Source organism: Camarhynchus parvulus, chromosome 3 (genome assembly GCF_901933205.1).
Source record: "Camarhynchus parvulus chromosome 3, STF_HiC, whole genome shotgun sequence".
Lineage (NCBI taxonomy): Eukaryota > Metazoa > Chordata > Aves > Passeriformes > Thraupidae > Camarhynchus > Camarhynchus parvulus.
The window spans coordinates 112,876,803-112,898,695 of record NC_044573.1 but is presented as its reverse complement, the minus strand read 5'-3'; the positions used below and the strand labels follow the sequence as shown (position 1 = coordinate 112,898,695).

The 21,893-nt window shown below is 46.4% G+C and overlaps 1 protein-coding gene across 1 annotated transcript; it reads right to left on the bottom strand.

The window, feature by feature from the left end:
- Nucleotides 1-1,540: 1,540 nt before the first annotated feature.
- On the bottom strand, nt 1,541-21,812 carry ZNF512 (zinc finger protein 512). Its single transcript, XM_030945249.1, has 14 exons — nt 21,749-21,812; nt 19,271-19,329; nt 17,808-18,007; nt 15,972-16,061; nt 13,950-14,033; nt 12,669-12,793; nt 12,208-12,294; nt 10,367-10,465; nt 9,782-9,949; nt 8,978-9,169; nt 8,225-8,326; nt 6,639-6,701; nt 5,989-6,087; nt 1,541-5,534 (listed from the first exon to the last, which is right to left on the bottom strand). Exons 1-14 carry the CDS (start codon nt 21,776-21,778, stop codon nt 5,205-5,207), a joined length of 1,728 nt encoding a protein of 575 aa, XP_030801109.1. The 5' UTR covers nt 21,779-21,812; the 3' UTR covers nt 1,541-5,204.
- Between the last annotated feature and the right edge of the window lie 81 nt (nt 21,813-21,893).

Sequence of the window (21,893 nt, the reverse complement as noted above, 5' to 3'; positions counted from 1 at the left end):
TCTGCTGAGGTGAAGGAGCTGCCCACAAAAACAGCACCACAGGTGCCACCCGTCCTGGCCACCACCCCCTGGCACCATGGGTGCCACCCATCCTGGCCACCACTCCCTGGCACCACAGGTGCCACCCATCCTGGCCACCACCCCCTGGCACCACGGGTGCCACCTGTCCTGGCCCAGGGCAGCTCTGCCTGCCTGGGCTGTGGCCAGGGCCAGGTGAGGGACCAGCCCATGCTGCAGGGGCACAGAGGACCAAGAGCCTCCTTGGCCATGGGGAAGAACTGGAAAAAAGCTGTCAGGACTGGCTGTGATTTTCCTAAGCTTTACTTTGGGTCTGCCTTCCCAGGAATCACTGGGACCCCGTCTCTGGTTCTTGTTCTGGTCCAGTGTCTGAAGAACTGCCTGGCTTTTGTCACCTGCTCTGAAGAAAGACAGATGCCTGCTTCTGAAATGCAACTGCGCTTTTTGAAAACGGAAGCCTCCAATTTAGAAGACCTTTGAGCATAACTCAGATGGGTTTTTGGACCCAATCCAGCATGCATAAAAGAGGACACTGTGCTAATTAATGTCTCAGCAGAGCTGTCCAATATAGCCCCTCCAATCTCTCTCTCATTCCACTATATTTTAATGAGAAGATTGACCTACTTAATTCTGAAAGCAGCTGGCTCTCTGAGCCAAGCAACACTTGGAGAAATAATGTCATGCTTAGTGCTGGTTTCATTACCAGCATCAGTCCCACAGCATCCCAGGATGGCATTAACCCTCCACTGGCCAGGAAGGTCAGGTCACCGAGCAAGCACTGAAGACCAGACTGCTCCAGAAGCTGCTCCCAGGCCATGGCTCTGCTCCCAAACACCTGCAGTGGCACAGGGAAACATTTGATTCATAGGTAATGTCACTCCAAGGAAAGTGAAGCTGAGGAAGAGCTGGCCTGGCACAGGTGTGATGTCCTCACCAATAGAGAAATGCCAAACTAATGGGATGTACCCCAGGCTGACAGTGAGAGAGTTACGTGCACGACTGCAATGATTTCATCCTCACACGCCACACTCAGCACCAGACTGTTCCATGCAGGCAGGAATGACAAACTGCACTGGGTATCTCTGTGTGAAGTGCACCCCGTGTCACAGTTTCCTCTCAACAGAACAGCTCAATTTTTTTGCAACATTATTAAATGGCATTATTAAAAGAGCTTAAGTCTTATAGCTACTGCATTGCATAACTTGCAGGAAGGATGGTAAGTGATCTCATGAAAATTACTGAATTATTAATGACATTTAACAAATCTTGGAACAATGGGGAAATCCTTAAGGATTAAGAAAAACCAAAACAGAACAACTCCCAAACCAAAATATATTCTCTCTCCTCCTCCAAAAAAACCCCTCCAGGCTCCCAAAGCAAAACTCAAGTGTGCCAGTATTTAAAAAAAGACAAAACTGTGTGGAGTGTAAGTACAGCTTAGTCTATCTCCCAGACACATCAACAACTGACATCAAAGGGCATCATGAGTAAGACCCAGCCAACGTGGTTTCACAGAGAAGAGTTTTCTGTAAATATTATTCTTTAATTAATTACAAGTCCATTTTGGTAAAAGTAGCTGTTGACATCATAAATTTCTCTAAGGCCTTGTTTTTGGCCCCACATGTTATACAAGCATTGGTGGAATACATTAAATGCTTGATATTAAATAATTGTAAATAAGGATTTGTCCTAGAGAACCCCATACTCTGCAGCTATTTGACATCTTTATCAAGAATGTTAATGAAATTATATAGCAATTGCAAAGAGAATCTGCATATTAAACCCAAGCTTTCTGGAAAAGTTACTGTACAAAACATAGTTATTAAGGTATCTGCTAGACTAGTTCTGTGAAATGCACCACAATGTTTCAGAATGTGTTCATCATGTGCTGTCTGGCCTTAAACCCTGTTGAGTTTCTAGAAACAAAAGAAATGAGTTCTCAGAGGCATTAGCAGAACAACTGAAAAATGTGCTTAAGAGGGTAAAAGTGAATATTAACAGTGTACTGAGGGAGTTGAGGACAAAAGGAAGTAGGTGAGAGCAGAGCAAGGTCATCCTTGTATCTTACATAAACCAGACTGTTACAGAACACTGCAGCTGGTTCCTGGTTCATCCTCCTGGACTTAAAAAGTGAAAAATGCACCAATTGATACATAACATGTCAGCAAAGAACAATGCACAACAGAAAAAAAAAAAGAAAAAGCTATTTTGACTGACACTAGCAAGCCTCTTTAGCTCATACAGCAAATTATGTATGGAGTTAATTATGACTACAAATATGCAGGAAGAAATTTCTGCTACCCTAAAGCTATTTCCGTTACCAGGACTCAACAGTGTGGGATACAGAGGCTGAAATAAAACAAGTTCCAAAGAGAAGACACAGCATTTTTAGTACAATGAACCACTGCAACAAGTATTGAGTGACTAGCCAGTCTCTTGTTACTTCTGATTCCTTCAAAACTGGGTCTCTTCCTAAACGTGTACTTGCTCCAGTAGAATTGGTAACAGCAAGGACCAGTTTGCTGGGGCAGTGGGCAGCGTTCCTCCAGGGCCTGGTGTCCATCTGAGCTGCTTGGTGCAATTGATCTTCTGGAGGAGAAGGATGTCACCCAGAAAAACCTGGGGAATCCATGGATGGAGAGCAGCCTGGGAGACAAGGTCCTAGGGATAACAAAACTGGGCTAACACAATCTGGCCACGTGCACTGGCAGCCCAGGAACCACCAGGGTCCAGGGCTGCCTCTGCAGCAGCGTGCACAGCAGGTGAGGTGAGGGAGGCAGTTCTGCCTCTCTGCTGGATCCCCTGCCCTCAAAGCAAGCAGCACAGCTGTGCTGCATGCAGCAGCACAGCTGCCCTGGCCCCACTGCAGCAGCATGTAGGAGCTCCAGGACAGATCTCCCTCCTCACAAACCGTGCACTGGCAGCAGTGCCACCAGCTCATACCAGCTTGAGCCAATCCCACAAACAATCTGCTGTTGTGCTGAGGACACGGATGGATCCTTGGAGAATGCCTTTTTCCATGTGCCCTGTTATGTGGAGAGTGTTACTGAAGTAACTACAAAACCCAAGTGGTCACAAACAATGAATGTCTAGAGAGCAGGTCTAGTTAGTAGCTTATAAATGACAGGAAACAGGACTCTAGACTGAAAACCACTATGAAAAACCTTTAATTCCTGCATTTATTGTACTCAGTGGGAATGCAGTGAACGTTTGCCCCAAGTACAGCACTGTGGAGTTCTAGAGAGAAACCACGAAGAGAGCTGAACAGCACCAGAGCATGCAGGGCAACCCTGCAGGACAGCCCTGCAGCAGGACAGCCCTGCAGGTAGGACAGACAGCCCTGCACAGGACAGCCCTGCAGGACAGACAGCCCTGCAGGTAGGACAGCCCTGCAGCAGGCTGGGCTGTGCTGGGGGAGGAGGGATGGCAACAAGAACACCACACAGCAAACAGACAAGAAACCACATTCTCACACTGGTGACATTTTATTTTGTTGTCTTCTGCTCTTGCCCATCTCACTGCAGACTCTACATGCCCTGCACAGTCTCCACATCTGCTTTCAGCACAGCACCTGCAAACACAGCAGACCCTGGTTCCAAAGGCAGTTCTGGAGACCCCCTTGGCCCTACAGTATCCCCTGCTGTCAGAACAATGGGATGGTGCTGGTACTAACACACAGGTACAAACCTGCCTGCTCCCTACACACTGCAATGCCTTCCCTGGCAATCTCAGCACCAGCAACTTTGTCCCACAGTGCAAATCTTGCAATTTTCTGGTATGGTGGGTCTTTGACAAAGCCTGGAGAACTCATTCTTTAAAAAACAGGACTGCTTGTGCTGCTGCTTCCTGCCAGCTTCTGTGACATCTGCTGCATTCACACACTGCACAGGGTGCCCAGGGAGGCTGTGGATGCCCCAGCCCCAGCAGTGCTCAAAGCCAGGCTGGGTAAGGCCTTGAGCAACCAGCTCTAGTGTCCCTGCTCGTGGCAGCAGGGGGTGAGACTGAATGATCTTTAAAGTCCATTCCAATCCCTTAACATTCTGTGATTTATAGAGACAGGAAGATATTATTCCTTATAAGGGTCCAGAGACAATGCCAACAACATGACTTAAAATGATGACCCCTCTTCTTTTAACCTTTTCTACACAGGGAAGCCACTGCTATTTACCTCATTTGCACAGAGAGGCAATGCTGAAAAGAAACAGGTTATGTAAGACAATGAAGGGGTATCTGCAGAGCAGGGGAAAAGACACTGTGGGAACACTGGCATGACAAAGAACCACATGCTGGCAAGGCAGCTCCGTGGAACCTGGTCCCAGCACTGCAGACTGCTCATGGAGGGATGCACTGAATTGCAGTGTGGCTCCCAGGTGAGCATGGAACAGCTTCAGAGGGCACACAAAGGTCACCTCAGAACATCATTACCGAGGTCTCTAAAAGGCTGGTGAATCTCCAAAAGCTTGAGAGCATCCAGCTGTTGCAGCACGGGAGGACTTTCTACACACGTTTAATGTCCAACATTACAGGAGACAGCTGCAGGATGAACAGTGGGCTCCTGACAAGGGTAATAATGACCTTCCATCCCTTCCAAGTCTGGTGCTGAGCCTAAACGCTGGGGTATGAAACAGAGCTTTGTGCAACAGGATACAGCAAACACTGAGAAGGTCTTTTTTGTGGCAGCCTTGCTGACAACAGACAGGAGAGTGACAGGGCAAACCAGAGTCCTTGCATTCTGCACAGCACTGTTCTCATGTTCAGTGTGGGTGCATTCTGTGCAAGAAAGGATTTCCCCGCTGAAGAGACCTAAACATTGTGCTAGTCAGTCCCTTTTGAGAAGAACTGTAAAAAAGAGCCCTGATCTCACACATCAGAGGAAGATGACAAAACAGACACTTGCTGTACTGGAAACCACTATACAAGCAACTAGTATGACCAAACTGAGGCTGCAACCAGAGCAGGAATCACACTGAGCACACTGTGAGTGCCACTGTCCAAAGGAACTCCACTGGCAGAAGCAGCCTCTGCTCCACAGCTTTGGTTTGAACTCCTCATAACTGACCAGATGTTTCAGTGTCAAAGTCACCTGTAGAACTGAGTCACGGTCCCAAAGACATTCAGCTGCTTATATTAGTGCTGTGGGTTATGAGCCTGACAGAAGTGGGGCTTGTAGCTGAAAAACTTTAGGATTACTCCTTCTCATCTTCTAGGGATTTACTTCGGCCTCGCTTGCGGCTGCTGCTGCTTTTTGGAACTTCAGCTTTCTGTGCAACCTGGGGTGCCCCTTCCTCACTGCCCGTGCTCTCCTTGTCTGCTCGTGGTGGACGACCTCTCTTACTCCTCCTCGTTTTTTCAGCTCCAACAGCAGGGAGCTTCTTGGCAGCCAGGCTGCCAGCTCTCTTCTTCTTGCCCCTGCTCAAAGGACGTTTCTTCCGTTGCTTCTTCTGCTCTTCCCTTTGGCGAATTTTCATTAGCTTCTGAAAGCTTTTGGTGGTCGTTGTATTCACATCAAACCAGTCCTGAAGGTTTAAAAAGCAACAGGTTAGTACTGATTGTGGTGGAAATACCAAATAAAGCCTATCAGGGCTTACAATACAGCTGCCTTGTGGGACAAGGTTTCCCTGAAAGGTAAGATCTGGAAAGACAACTGCCTAACAACACTCTGTTCTTTGATGTGCCTCCTCAGGTGTCACTCTGTCTCAGAGGATTCAGATTTGATTTGACATTTGCTCAGTTAAAGACACAGGAAATGCTGCAGAGCTGAACAGAGCAGCAGTAGCTTGGGACAAGGCATGTGACATGACACAACACTCACTCCCCAGACTAACACACAAGACCAGCTAAGTTTAATGACCCCGTTCCCAACAGTAAGCAAGGAAAAAGTAAAACATGGCACACATCCAGCATTTTCTTCTTAAGACACTCTCCCCACCTCCAGCATCCTGAGTTTGAGTTCCACTCTGCCTGCCTTACCTCAGCGTGCACAGAGTTGATGTGATACTTGACCCCACTCTCTGAAGTGAACTCCTTCTCACACAGAAGACACTTGTATTTACCAGCCACAAAGTCTCCCTGGCACCAAAACAAACAAACAAACAAACAAAAAAACAAAATTCCATCAAGAGTTGCTGGACCAGGAGGCTGATAAACCTACAGATTTCATTTAAATCTTGCCCAGATAGAACCCAGCAATAAAAACTAGAAGCTCTCATCCATAGCAGACAGCTTTAGCTACAGCAGCACGGCCATGAGTGAGCAGCTGTACCTGTGAAGCACAGAACTGCTCTCTGAGATGCCACAAGGTCTCCAGCAGGGCACCTGGAAAAGCTGCTCTTGGAACTGTGAGCCTACAGGTGGAACTGCTGTGTCATTACAAGGAATGCAGTAAGGGGCTTTCTCCTGCTCTCAAGTATTGTTTACAATGGCAACAACCTTAGAACATAGGGAGCACCCAAACTGGGGGCTGGAATAAGGTGATCTTTAAGAACCCCTCCAACCCAAACCATTCCATGAATCCATGAACTTGTGAGGATCTCAGATCAGCAGGTGGCAGGACAAGAGCTTGAGCAAAGGGTTATCAGAGGGACATGGACAGGGGGGCTATGAAGAGGAAGGCTACCAACCAAGGTACATGTGCCAAGGTGAGACTTGAGTCCTGAGACACTGCCATACACAGATTCACAACCCTGAAAAAGTAAAAAAAGACAAATGTGAACTACATGCTAGCAAGAAATCACTCCTTCCTGGACAATAAAGCATTGTTATGTCTGGAGGCCAATCTCAAAAGTGCAAAAGAGAGGTAGAAGGAGGCGATACCAATCCTCCACAGACAGAAAGCTTCTGGTAAAAAGACCATTATTAGAAGAGTAACCTTAGTATTTATATTTCCAGTTTCTGAGCACACTTAGACATAAAAAAAAGAGACTCCTGCAACAGTTACTCTCATACTCTATCAACAGCCTGACTAAAATGACTTTGCTTTCTGCCTGAAGTGCAACGGAGAAAAATTTCAAGCAGAGCACCCACAAGACACTTGTCCCTCGTGCACTGCTCATGTCTAGTGGCACAGAGCAGGAGCACAGCACCCCACACCCCTGATCTCAACTGAAGAGCAGCTTTAGAGGCCTGGCCCATGGGGAGCTCCAGGCATCAGTGCTGGGGTGCCACACTGTGCTCAACCCTCAGCCCAGGGCCCAGAACAGGAGGCAGGAGCACGAGACGCTGCTGGGTCACTGCCTGGTGGCACAGGACAGCTGCTCTCTGCAGACTCTCCACAGACAACAGGGCTGCAATTCTGACGCTGGAAATGATGCCAGCCTGAATACTGGGGAGAAAGTGCTGGGGTAGGGGAGGGGAGGGCACGGGCAATGCACCATCTGTACACCAAACCCAGAGGGCAGCTGCCACTGATCCTTGGCTCCCTGGCAGCAGGCACCACATGGAGATGTCCACCACCTCCACCAGTGGGGCCATTTGTTCCCACAGGATCTGACTGGTGATTGCTGCAAGGCATAGTGGAAAACTAAGCTTTCCAGTCCAAGGGGTCCAAGAGAGCCAGAGAGGGACTTTGGACAAGGACCTGGAATGACAGGACAAGGGGCAATGGCTTCCCACTGCCAGAGGGCAGGACTGGATGGGATACTGGGAAGGAATCCTTCCCTGTCAGGGGTCTGAGGCCCTGGCAGAGGTTCCAGAGAAGCTGTGGCTGCCCCATGCCTGGAAATGCTAGAGGCCATGTTGAAAAGACCTGAAAGCTGGTCTAGTACAATGAAGAAAACTGAAGTGCGGTCCCAGACAAAGTCTCTTCACTCTTGTATTTCCAACTCTACTCCTTCCTTCTATGAATAGATTTAGATAGAAAGGCAGAGGCCTGTCATTTTTCCAATATTCCAACCTCCAAATGGACCAACTGCCCACCTGGATGAGAAAGCTGTACCAGCCTGACACCAAGTTACTGGCTCTCAGGTGCTCACACACATTCCCAAAAGGATCACCCCCAGGGTACCTTGATGCAAAAGACAAAAGGAGCATCCCCAGACATCCCCAAGACTAAACAGGGCCTTGATTACACTAAACAACGTTATTGAAATGGAGCAGGATTTGTCTCCCACAGAGAGACCAACTGCAGCTTCAGGGTTGTGGGAAGCTGTTGGCTCATACAGAATCGAAATCTATCCCCTCTGGGGTTTCAGAAACAGTTAAAGATTACCTGATTTGGGCAGTGGACTCTTCGGTACATCTTTATCTCCGTTTTCCATTTGCACAGCACATCTTGACTAAATGTGGGCAGTCCAGGACGAGTGTATTTCAGCTGAGACAAAGATGGAATCGAGAGCTGGAAGTAATGCTGGCTCTGCAGAATTTCCTCTTCTAGGCTGAGACAAAAGCGCTATCTCTTCTCCTGCTCTAACAGGCAAACTCCCAATAATCAATGTTCTCTTGTCTCACCAACTCTCTAGAAACATAACTGACTCTGGAAAACCCCACAATATCAGAATCTGAAACCTCCCATTGCCTTGACTACAACAATTGCTCTAAATGTCCTTACCCTGCTGAGATCCATCGTTTTCCTTTGGCTTTCACTCACAGCCTAAAGGACACTACTGGAAACTGAAGTCTAAAGCACTGTGAAATAGCACAGCATGTATCAGAGACTGGAAGGATTGCTGGGGCCTTCCAGCATGGCAGGAGTGATCTGAGCCTATGACAGCCCACATTCCTTGTGCCCCCTGGGAATTCCAGCAACAGGACTCTACAGTGATTGCAGCCTGCCTGAACAAAGCACTGCACCACAGCAACTGCTGCTGCAGAAATACTGTGAGAGAGAGAGAGAGCAGAACCCAGTCCCCACACAGCACACTGCTCTCCATGTGCCACAAACATGGGGTAGGAGCCAGTACAAGACTCATTAGCTGTGGAGGTATAAACTTGAACCCCACAGAGCATTTTTAAGGCCTTGTACCTTCCGGTCATCTGGAATCAAGTCCTGCAGAACTTTTCTTTTGGGCCACTCTTTGGCCAGCTCTTCTCCAGCCAGCTCATGGAGATAGTAGATTGCCACCTTTGCAGATCTCCTCTGAACTCTGCCCGCGCTGTTTTGCTCCCGTTTCATTTCTTTCAGGTTCTCTGTTCTCTCCTCATGGAGGAAAGTGACCTGCAACGAAGGCCCAAAAAGGTGAGTCTCTTTCACTACTTCCTATTTCAGTTACACTAAATACTGGGAATAAATGTTCTGCAAACTCCTCATAAACAGGCTGCATCAGCTACGGTTTACTGTCACAGACACAGGACAGAAGTGCATCCCATTGGTCAGACAGACCCCCAGAGCTGCTCACAGGGATCACAGCAGTGAAGCTCAAGCAGAGAGCTTCATGCAGTTGCTAGTCTTGAAAGGTATTCCATCATGCACTGTAAAACCCTCATGGACAACAAGGCTGCCTGTTCTGCTCCAATGGTGAGTCCTTTAAGAGCAAAGGAAAGCATCTCACAAGTTATATTAGCATCACTCTTTCATGGAGCCAACATCAGGTAATTTTCTGCTGCCATGCTGATTTACTATTAAAAACTTCATCCTAGTCATAGACAAGCAACAGCTGCTGCTAGAAGGAAACTGCCAAGGACAAAATAATCCAGGGGCAGGAAAAATGCAAACATTTGTGGTCTGTAATTACCCAACAAAGGAGTAGACAAAAGCCTACAGGTGTCTCAAGCCTGAGTGGCTGAAGTCCCACCCCAGTCCCCTGATACCGCTGCAGGGTGCACTCACTGGCCCGTGCTTCGATCGGAGGTGGTAGACAAGTCCTGCCTTTGATCTGTATGCTTTCCCACAGTGATGGCACTTCATAGCCATTTTCTCCAGCTCAGATGCAGCCTTCCCACATTTTTTAATATGATACAGGTACCCCATTATGCTGGTGAAGCTGCCTGTGCAGCCCTGTCAACACAAAAGGAAAATACATGGGAGAAAACCGTTCTTCAAGGGATTCCACCCCCAGTGTGAACAGGATCCACAGTTTGCTGACCAAAGTACTACCACTCATCCTGACAGAAGAGACAGGCAGGCAGAAAACTTTAATGTATGCCTATTCGGACAGACAACATCTGCAACAAAGAATTTGCATTGAAATGACTATTAAAGGTCTCTTTTAACCCAAACCATTCTATGATTCTATGCTACTCTGCCTTAAAAGCATAGCTGGCATCTTGAAGCAAATCTTGCTTTGGCCAGCACCAGAGCACACTCAACAGCACTCTCACATTTCATGTCTACGCATAGAACAGTGCTGTTTAATTGACACTGCTGTTTAATTGACACTGCTACTTGTTTGACACTTTGCACAATACAGCTTACCTCCCTTGCACACTTCAGTTTTCCCATTCGCTTCAGAACCTTCCGAAGGCGCTCTCGCTCAAGCTGCTCATCCACTTCTTCTCCCTCCTTCATAATTGGCTAAAGCACAGCAGAAAGATGGATGAAAAAGACAGGATGCTCAGCATTTACAGTTCTCCTCACAGGGAATTCACTACTCACATTGGGGCAGGAAAGCTTCTAAAATAATTAAATCTCTGCAACGTAATGATTTTACAGACATGTATTTACTATAATGATGACTTTCCATATCTCTGCTGGTTTGCTGGGGTGACAGCTGGTGTGGGGCTGTGTTTTGGATCTGTGCTGAGAACTGGGCTGATAGCTCAGAGATGGTTTTGTTGTTGCTGAGCAGCCCCTACACAGTGCTAAGGGCTTTTCTCGTGCTGCTCTGCCAGAGTGGCCTGGAGGTGCACAAGCAGCTGGGAGGGGACAGATCTGGGACAGCCAACCCCAACTGGCCATGAAGATACTGCAGAGCATACACTACCATGCTCAGCATGTAAAGCTGGGGGAAGGAGGAGGAAGGGGCAGACGTTCCAAGCGATGGCATTTGCTGTACCAAGCTACCACTATGTGTGATGAAGCCCTGTGGTCCTGGAGACGCCTGGACCTTCCTACCAAAGTGGTGAATGAATTCCTTGTTTTGCTTTGCCTGTGTGCTTTATCTATTAAACTGTCTTTATCTCAGCACATGAGTTTTCTCACTTTGATTCTCTCCCCCATCCTGTAGGTGAGGGAGAGAATGAAGGGCTGCATGGGGCTTGGCTGCTGACTGGGGTTAAACCAAAGAGGAATTATCTTTAAAAGGAATAAACTGACAGAAAATTATGCATCTCAAACATTTACTGGTCCTACTGTTTCCACTCAGCCTGACTAACGTGAAGCAGCCTGCTTGTTATAATTCCTCATCTGTGCAGAACTACAGCTCAAGTCCCTTATTCTCTCTCTGATAGTTACTGTATATTATTTCCTACTTTACCTAATATTACACCTAGACTGAGTAAAAAGATAGAACTCAGTGACAGACCTAATCCTCAGGGCCAGAACATGATCCCTGGCCTGCATCATTTACTAATACAGCTCTAGGTTCAGAAACTGCAGCACTGGGAATCGTGCAAAAAAAATCAGAGTGAATTATCTGAACTTCACACAAACTTCTAAATGACCTTTTCAAAAGTTCTAATTCTTCACAGCTACAACAGGAGACATTGCCTTCTTTAAAGTAAGAGCAAAGAGGAAAAGCAGACTGTAGTATTAGTACTAATCTAGCGTTATATTAGTATTTTTAAAGTAAAGAGATGAGAACTAATTGCTGGTTCTGCTATTTTACCTCAAATCTAGTCTGCTCTGGATGAAGAAAAACTTCCTCCTTTCTAGCAAAGGACTGAAAATTGCAGCCTAATATTTTTCCTTCTGATTGGGAATGCCTTTTATGTGTGACTTATTACCAGCCTAAACAGAAATTGATCCCTTGTTCTATGATGTTGCATGCCTACCATCTCTGGTAACATCCCACTGTTTTTCAGATATCAAGTCTCACTGGAAAAATAATAATTCACCTAAATTTGAACAGCTAGAACACTCGAGAAAAGCACTCCATGTTCTGTGTCTGTGTGTAGCAGGAAACAACCAAAGCCTGCTCTGCCTGTGTCTGTGGTCTGCGTGTAGCGGGAAAGGACCAAAGCCTGCTCTGCCTGTGTCTGTGGTCTGCGTGTAGCGGGAAAGGACCAAAGCCTGCTCTGCCTGTGTCTGCGTGTAGCAGGAAAGGACCAAAGCCTGCTCTGCCTGTGTCTGTTTCAGATGCACAGCAGCTGTGTTACCTGATTGTTATGGTCTGCCATGACGTGGTATTTCATCCCTGCTAAAGACTTCAGCTGCTTTCCACAGTGCTGACACGTGAACATTTCCTAGAAATAAACAAGTATGTGGTGCATTTAACTGTAAATTAACCAAAGCAGTGGATAACTCTTTGGGGGAAAGGAGCAGGAGAGCAGAACAATTTATTTGGGCCTGGTAACTCTCTTTAAAGAACTGATTTTATGGAGTCTAAAATCTAGTGGAACAATGAAATAACTACACCTTTGCTCACTACCCCAAACCTCCTGCAAAAGGCTGGCCAAGAAGCACCAATCACTGTTCTTACAGATGTATAAAGGACTCCTGCTAAGGGACACGGTGATAAGATGAAACTGGTTTTAAATACAACACAAAACAGGCAGGTATTTCTATCAGTAAGCTGAAGAGGAGTAAAGAAGCCATTGCTCATCTCTTGTGTTCTTACCTTCCTGCAATTCAGCATATGTTTCTTCAGCCCTTCTACAGTCTTCCTCACCACAGCCCGGCACGTGGGACAGGTAACTCGGCCTTTGTCCTGAATCTCTAGAGACCACTGTTCTTCCATACTACCTGTCAAAACACAACGTTTAGAACACAAGTGCTAACACAACATCTTTTTGTTTCCCTCCTTCGATGTGCACAGTGAACCCTAAAAAGAAACAGGTCACATGCTCCCAAAACTGTGTCCAGCTGCACTTCAACACGTGCAGCCCCTTTACAGCCCCAGGTATGGATTGTCACAAGGCACACAGCACTCACTGTCAAGGAGCACTTTACAAACACCCTTGGATCTACCATTCTCTTGTAAGGTGTGTTCCTTTACCTGACCAGTGGTAGAACGCCTAATCCTCAGGGCCAGAACATCTCCTTCTGTTAATTTCTGTCACACCATTAGTTTAGCACGCTGAGTAAACTTTTCTTTTGGCCAAAGTGTTCTCGTAGTAAAAGCAGTCACAGACCACCAGGGCAAGTTACTCAACAGCCAGGGAGCACCCTGTGTGCCATGGTTTTCAGTTTCTGGCCTCTTTATGAAATCCCAAGCAGAAGTTTGGCACAATCCACAAGAATTAAAAATTACTGAAATGGGTTCTGGGAAGAAAGTGGTTTAGCAGCCCTCTGCCTGAATTCTCACTGTAACAAGATCCACTCTCCTCTCTTCCCAATAATAACAGGCCCAGGCTGCCCCTCTCCTGGGGAAAAGTTTGGGAATCAAACAGCACTTGGTATAAAACTGGGGTGTTTAATGAATGCTGGAATTTACAAATACCAAGTTATTCCACTCACTGAATCAAGGCTAATTTTATTTTTCTAGGACAGATTGCTTGGGTCTCTGGCTCCCAGGATAGGTGATCTGGCAGCAACAGCTATGGAGTTTTTCCTGCAAACATATTCTGCTGAGTAAAAACGGTAAATATTTTAATGTGTTTAATAATGCAGCTATTTTAACAGGCTTTTGTTCAGTTCAAAAAGTGATTCCTCTTTCACTGTTACATTTTGCAATAGCCAAAGCACCTGGAGCTATACTCAGGCAGTGTGCAGTCCTTTCAGTCCTACTGTGCGGTACTGACACAGTGCCAGGCCAGCAGCCAGCCCCTCCCTGCCAACAGTACAGTGAACTACTGAATGGGAACACCAGAAGCACAGCTGTTGCTCAGATTCAAATCCTGGAATCACATTTATCTTTTATCTGCTTCATGAGCAACTCTTAGCTACTGCCTCTTCTTACCTGTTTCATAGGTTTCTGGCTCTTTCTGAACACTGTGGTGTTTCGTTCTGGAGTTTTGTTTTGTTCCAGTTTGCTGGTTTTTCCCTGTTATAACACAAACAAGACAAGCCAGAATAGTCAGTTCTGCTAGCTTTGTTATAATAAAACCCAGATTTTTTTTGCTAGTAGGCTGCTATTTAGTCTGCTGCCTCAAAGTTATTCAGAAATGTTCAATGCTTTTTTTTTTAAAGCAATGTCAAGGTTACATTTCCTACTCCCTTTCAAGATCTATTTGTAGTGGCAAGCATTAGTCCCACTCAAACACTTGTAAGTTCTATGGTTGTTCACACTCCAAGCTCAGGGGATGCGAACTCTTCAGACTGACACATCCTCTATGCAGTTTGGCTTTCAGGGATCACTGGCTGGCCTCTTGCCCACCTGGGCTTGTGTTGAGCCACACTTGACCAACACTCACAGGGCTTTTTTCAGCTCCTCTGCCCCAGCCTGGAGTGCTTCATGGGGTTAAGTCACCCAGGGTAGGGCCTGGCACTTGGCCTTGTTGGCTCTCACACTGTTGGCCTTGGCCCATCATTCCAGCCTGTCCTGTTTCCTCTGCAGAGCATGCCTGCTCTCAGCAGATCCACATCCTAATCCACTTGGTGTCATCTTCAAACTTACTGAAGGTGCACTCAGTCCCCTCATCTAGATCAGTAAAGATATTAAACTGGACTGGCCAAGTACTGGGCCCTGGGGAAGACAACTGGTGACCGCCCCAGATGGATGTCACCCCATACCCCATGGCTCTCTGGGCCCAGCCATCCAGCCAGTTTGCCACCCAGCAAAGAGTGCATCTGTCCAAGCCATGAGCATCAGGTTTCTCCAGAAGAATGATGTGGGAAATGGTGTCAAAAGGCTCCACTAAAGTCCAGATAAATAACATCCCCACAGCCTTTCTCTTATCCATCACTTTGTCATACAAGAACACCAGGTGAGTCAGGCAGTACCTGCCATTCTGCATGGGCCTGATCACCACGTTGTCCTGTAGATGCCCCTGACAGTACCCAAGATAATCTGCTCCATGACCTTCCATGGCACCAAGGCCAGAGCCACAAACGTGTCTGTGGTTTCCCAGATCCTCCTTCTGAGCCCTCCTGCAGAGGGGTGTAACCCAGGCTATCCTCCAGCCTTCTCAGACCTTTCCACCTAACCAAGACTACAGGCAAATGATTGGGTAAATCCAGTTTAAGTGCTCTAACCTCGATCTCTTTCACTGAGTGTAGGGCTTCCTTGCTCCAGAGTTTCCCTCTGTCTGGTCTCAGGTTCCTAGGATTCCTGAAGGATTCCTTTAACTGATAGAGGCACAGTGAGTACCTCAGCCTTTTCTGTGTCCTTTGTCACCAGCTCCCCTGCCCTGAGGAGCAGTGCACTCACAGCTTCCCTGGTCTTCCCTTTGCTGTTCATGTACTTGTAGAATCCTTTCTTATTGCTGTTCACATCCCTTGCCAGATTCAAATCCACGCTGGCTTTGGCTTTCCTAACCTCATCCTTGCAAGACTGGACAGCAAATGTACACTTCTGTGTCACCTGCTCCTACTTTCACCACTTGCACACCTTCCTTTCCTAATCACCGACTGACAAACCTTCTGAAGGAATGAAAGGCCTCTGGTGCCACACATTTCTCCCCTTTGTCTTTGTGGCAATAAAAAAGTGTTTGGGTTTGACTTCCTCTTAACAAACCCATACTGCTGTTATCAGCTACTCAATCTCCAGATGTTTACAAGCAATGTGTCTGATTATTTAGTCTATAATCCTCTGGGAAACTGAAATGGCGCAGACTGGCCTATACTTCCCATAATTTCCTTCCTCCCTCCCTTTGCTGGACTTCTAAGACAGACTGAAATTACATCACCTCCCACTGATGAAGCAGACACTTCTTAGAACAAAACATTCAGAATCAAAAACAGAGTTTGAAGACTCCAGAAGACGCCATTTGGGCAGGCAAGTCAAAGAACCTAATTAGGAATTACAAGTTATTTGTATTACCTGAAATCTTCTGCTTCTTCTTGGGAGAGTCTTTAACATCTTTGCCTTCCCTTTGCTCAGATTTCCTCTTGCCTTTCAACAGTACTTCTCCTGATAAGCAAAAACAGATATGCTTCAGTCTCAGTACTCAGCCTGGACAACAGCTTTGAGTCTAGTGCTGCCTCATCTTGTCCTTGTATTCAATACTTATTGAAAAAAAAGAAAAAAGTAGTTCTTGTGAGGCCCCTGGGCACCAGTGAGCTGGACACCACCTTCTCACTCAGCAACATTCAGGCACCCCATGGCCCACAGTACTGCGATACAGCAGGTATGGAAGAAACAGTGCCACAGCATGGCCTGGAAAAATGATCCTCAGGAAAAGAGGCAGAAAGCACCAGATTATGTGATGGAAACCTCACCTGCACTCACACAAAAAGGAACATACAGACACTCAAATAATATCATGTCTGCCCTGAACATTTCCAAGCCTATCAAAATCTTGTCTCCATGAATACAGGTGAGCAGAAGCACAATGGTAGGAAGGCAACACCAATTATAGACTTAAAGAAACAGATAGCTTCCTCCTGAGTCTGTCCCAGGAGACCCACAAGGATAAGTCAGTGGGAACCCCTCTCTGAAGCCCCCTTTGGAAGGCGCAACAGTGAGAAGGGAGAGCGTGGTGTTACTGCCTAGGATTATGCAGCACCTGGGATCTGAGTGGAAAACAATTCAGGATTACACAGGACCAGGATGATCAGGAGTGCTATCAAAGGGAGAGAAAGGGACAGAATTACCCAGTTTGGAGTCGATCAAGTGTGGGAAAATAGAGGTGTAAGAGGATAGCAAAGAACACCTGCTTGTAAATAGGTGACTGGTCAGGATACAAATCATGTATTCTCATGTCTGACACCAAGCAGGGTCTGTGAGCAGGAGCCTGTCTGTAAGGAGGTCTTCACCTGCCCCCGGCATGGCTCTACAGGGGCCAGTGATTCCATGGCCCAGCAACTGAGGAGACTGGGATCCAAAGGTCAGGCACTGAGCAGACTGAGTGTGCAAGGATGAGGCTGCTGGCGCTGTTTGTGTGCACACTGATCTGCTGTTTGTGTGCACGCTGATCTGCGTGGCTCCTGGTTGTGTCTGTTGCAGGTCTGTGTTGTTCCTACAGGAATACTCAGTCTGGCCAGTGACTGCACCTGGGGCTGCGCAGCTATAGCAATTTCATTTCTACCAAGCTACCAAATTTGCCTCTCCTCACAACAGAATAGAATACAGATCCTGACTTAGAAGTAAGAAGGAAGTGCATTAAAGAAGATTGAAGTTTTGACTCTCTGCCACACAAGAAGTTTGGAAAACAGCTCCTAGGCCAGGAAATCTGAATGTTCCTGCAACAACCTAAGACCCAAACCAGACCCATTTCAAATCAGAAAATTTTAACTGACAAATGTGAGAAAATGAAGACATCCTTAAAAAAATAATAATCTACCAACCACAAAAGCTGTATCTAATCCCAAATACTACTGAATGGTCCCCTTTGCCACATCTTTATCTTTAAAGCTCTTCAAGCTTACTTCTGCTGATATGATTGGTCTAACTCTTACCTCTTCTACAGACAGAACTGAGTTCAGGCACAGAATGATTACTTTAATAGACAAGTGACTCAAAAGGAACTGTATAATATCAGAGAACTGTACCTGTATTTGTGCAGTGGCAAAAGTTCATTTCTTCTAATACATGAGCAGCACTAGCAAGCTTGTAATTTTTGGCTGAATTGCAGCATGTCTTTCATGAGCAAACTAATTTCTCACTGAAGAACCAGAGAGAAAATCAGTTTTGCCTTGGACCACCAGTGATAAATACCTTTTTTTTCTGAAGATTTGTTGACACTGTTTTTCATTCCTCTCATTTCCAGCCAGTAAGCAGGCCTGCGAATGGTGCGCTTGCTCCTGGGCTCTGCACTCCCATTCACTGGGGAAGCAGGGGAGATGTTGGTGACTGTGTCCTCAGAGTCACTGTTCACTCCTACCATAGCAGCTTCCACCTCCTCAGGTGGCTTAGACCTGGAAAACATCAAGTCAAATTCCTGTGTGTATGGACGCATACTAGTACAATCACAATAAACTTGACAGACAACATCCTTCTCATCTTCCCAAGTATTCTAAAAATTAATATCACAATTCACTGAATCTCCTGAGTTTTGGGACCTGTGAAGTGCCAGCAAGATAAAACACTGTCCTCGGTGTTGCTTTTCAGTACATCCTTTTGATAATGACATCAGCGAGATTTCAAGAGGAACTGAAAAAAATATTCCTCCTACCTCAAACTTTCAACTTTAGAAGCAGGAGCAAGTGAATCTTAATTTAAAAATATGCATTTATCCTTGGAATATAAGAATATTTCTGTAGCCCATCATTAGAAAAGAGACATTTTCCATCCCACAAAGGGCAAGATCTCCTTCAGCCTCTACTCTCAGAATCAGGGCTGGCACTACGCAATGAAAGATTTCGTGCCAGTAAGAATTTTAACTAGTGAGGCTTTCAGCAGTGAAGACAACCTTCCAACCTACAAATCACACTACGTTAAGACACTTTACACTAATCAGCAGCACCGAATTTTTTTCCTAGAGATCAGAGGGAACTTTGCTTCACTGTTCCCAAGTATTTCTCTCGGGCCTTGAAATGCCTGAACACTACATTCCTGTACACAACAGGAAACTGAACGAGGTGTCAAAGAAACACAGAGTATCTATTCTCCAGGCAAATGCCATTTACATGAAGAAGAAAGAAAGGGAACCCAAACATTTTGCAATGTATCCCATTGCTACTACAATTACCAACTGAAATACAACGATCACTGAGTGAGTAATGACTGTGATGGCCATCGTGTCAATCCTCTGAGCTGTGGAGCTCACCTTCAACACACCAATCCAGGAATTGATAAGGGGGGACGCTGAGGGCACCAGGTCAGGTCATTACATACTAATTCATTACATCCTGAAACATTTCAGGAGGTACTGCAGAAGCATGGGGAGAGGATTTCTCAAATTAAAGTTTTTAAGTTGCAATCGCACCCAAAATACATACATTTAGGAGCACCATTTGGTTTTGGACTTAAAATATTTATCTTCACAATACTAAAATCCTTTAAAAAAATAAATGAAAGCTAATACACACTGAAGTGCCAGAAAAGCACTTTTCCTACAAACCAGTAAGTCAGCTGAGACTCTCAACACATTAATTAAAATTGTTGCAGCTCTTAAAATTCTGAATATTCTCAGCTTTTTTCTTGCCTTCAATCAAACTAGACAAAAACCATTCACATACTTTTTATTTCCTAAGGACTTCTTGAGTTTCTGCTGTCTGTGATGTCCAGTCCTGGTGTCCTAAAAAGGCAGAACAATTCACATTAGCAGCATCATTTGTTTTCTTTTAGCATGTTTCACTATGCAGCCAAGTACAACATCACTTTGAGGATGTGCATACACCACCCTTTGAAAAATAAATCACTGTTTTCTGCAACTAGAAGAGCTTAACCTTTCCAACTCCAGCAGAACTGGACTGGAATCAAACCAGGGCTGGGCCCCTGCACACTCCCCATATGAAATCTTTCCCCTGCAGTGGGACATGGTGGAGTGTTCTTTGTCTCCAGTACATTCACTCATACATGTTTTCTGCCTATACTTTATCACTTGACGACAAATATTTTAGATACTAATTTGCTAGCTTTTACACAGTACTTATTTTTCCTTAATGAAGTAATTCTTCCATTTACCCTGCCAAGAACCTTGTTTCTAGTCTCCTTCATACCCTCCTTTTTATCTCGCTTTATCATACCCCATCAGCTGCCCAGATGTTCATGTTATCCACATCAAAGAATCCTTTTCCTTATTTAACAAAGATTTTTTTTGGTCACTTATCAATTGCGGTGCTCCTATTAAGACATGTAATTTAACACGTTTGTAAAAGTATGTGTACAAGTGAGTTGAACACTTCATTTGCTGTAGGCTGCTCCTAGTGTGTGGACAAACATGCACCACCACCTTCTTCCAAATGCTAATGACTGAATGCCATTCTTCATTAGAAAACTCAGGACAAAACCAGTAGTGATACAGACTAGAAAATAAAAATCACTGCCCAGTGGAAGCATAAAGAGTACCAAAACTGTAACCTAGGGAACAAAGGTAGTATTTTGCCATAAACAGAAACTGGCTAAGAAATTTGAAGAACCAAAAAAATCACAAAAAAAAACCACCAGCCAAAAAAAAAAAAAAAAAAAACCCCACTCTGAAAAAAACAAAAAAATCCAATGAAACAAAACAAAAAATTACAGACAAAAAAAAAGAAAACAGAAGAAAAAAGAAATTATGGCTAATTACCTATCTTCTTCATAGAAAAACATGATTCACTCTATCAACCATGAGAGACACCTCAAGCATCAGTTAAGAAGTTCAGTAGCAGGCATTAATATCAATACTTGAATGATAAAACTATGCCTATGCCCTCCAGCCCCAGAGTCTCCTCATGGAAATGTCAGGGAAGCAGCAAGAGAAAATTCACAACTGCTTGATCAAAGACTTCACAATCAAATCTTGCCTCCTTGGAAGTAGTCAATTGGATGTTTGTATTCGCATTATTTACACCCAAACAGTAGCGTCAACAGCATTGTCTGGGAAATCTCCATATGAGTGGAGAAGCAGCCAGAAGGTATGAAGTTATAATAATAAAAACAAATAAACAGGCAGGCAGAGTCTGGTGCAATTCACTGGCTTAATCTAGGATTAGAAGAACCGAAATGACAAACATGGCATGTGTATCAAGATTCATGGGGTTTTCATAACTAAAAAATTTTGCACGAGAGTGAAGATTACTATGAAGAACTTTGGCGGCAGTTAAGGATCTGCAATAAAAAAGGAGAGTGAAAACGATCTGTCAGGGTTTCCTTTCTGAGAAGTTAATAACAGCAATTATGAAGGAAACATCTATAGAAACTGGTGTCTAAGTTCTGCGTGTCTTTTTCATTTATACACTTCCTACTTAAAAAACAGAGACCTAATGTATGCAGGAATACCCAATGTGTGGACAAAAGGAAAACAGAAAAGCCACGCTCCTTGCACAGGTGAGAAAAAGTGAAACAGCGGCCCAGAGCCTGAAAAGAGGGGGAGTGGTGAATTCTGTCTGCCCGTGGGCTGCGGGCCATTCCAGGGAGCTGGAACACGGGCTGGGGACCGCATCCAGCCGGCAGGACGGCGCACAAGCACAGCACCGAAACTGCCTGAGGGGGGGAGCTGGAACGGAAACTGGAGGCGATGAAGATGCCAGCAGGGACACCGGGCATCCTCAGGGCCCCGACCGTCCCGCGAACAGCGGGAGGGCTCGGTATCCTCTGGGGAACTCCCGGTTCCAACCCCGCGTTCCCGTTCCTACCCGCACACTCCATCAGCCAGGTCCGCCTGCAGCGAAGGCATTTCGGACAAAGCACAGCCCCGGCGCCAGCAGCGCCCCGCTCAGGGTTTCTGCCCGCCTCGGGTCGAACAGAACCGGGCCCGGCCCCAGGCCTGGCCTTCCGGCGGAGAGGGGCAGCTCCCGCCGCTGCTCCCCGGGAGCCCGGAGCGATCCCCCTCGCCGCCCGCTCAGGACCGCTCACGGCGCCGGGCCAGGCCGCACAGCCCCACTGGCTGTCCCGGGAGGCCGGCTCGCTCCCGCCATCCCGACGTCGGAAGCCATCTCGCGCTGACCCGCGGAGCAGCCAGGCTCTCCGGGGCAGCCGCCGGCAGCATCGCTGAACAGACTGCGGGCACTCACCGAGCCGCCGCCACCACTACCGCCCCGCATGGTGCCGGTGCCGCCGCCACGTCAGCGCCACGCCCGCCCGCGCGGTCCCGCCCGCCGCTCCCGGCCGGCCCCAGCAGCGTCCCCAGGCCCGCCGCGCCACTGCTGTTGTGGCGCG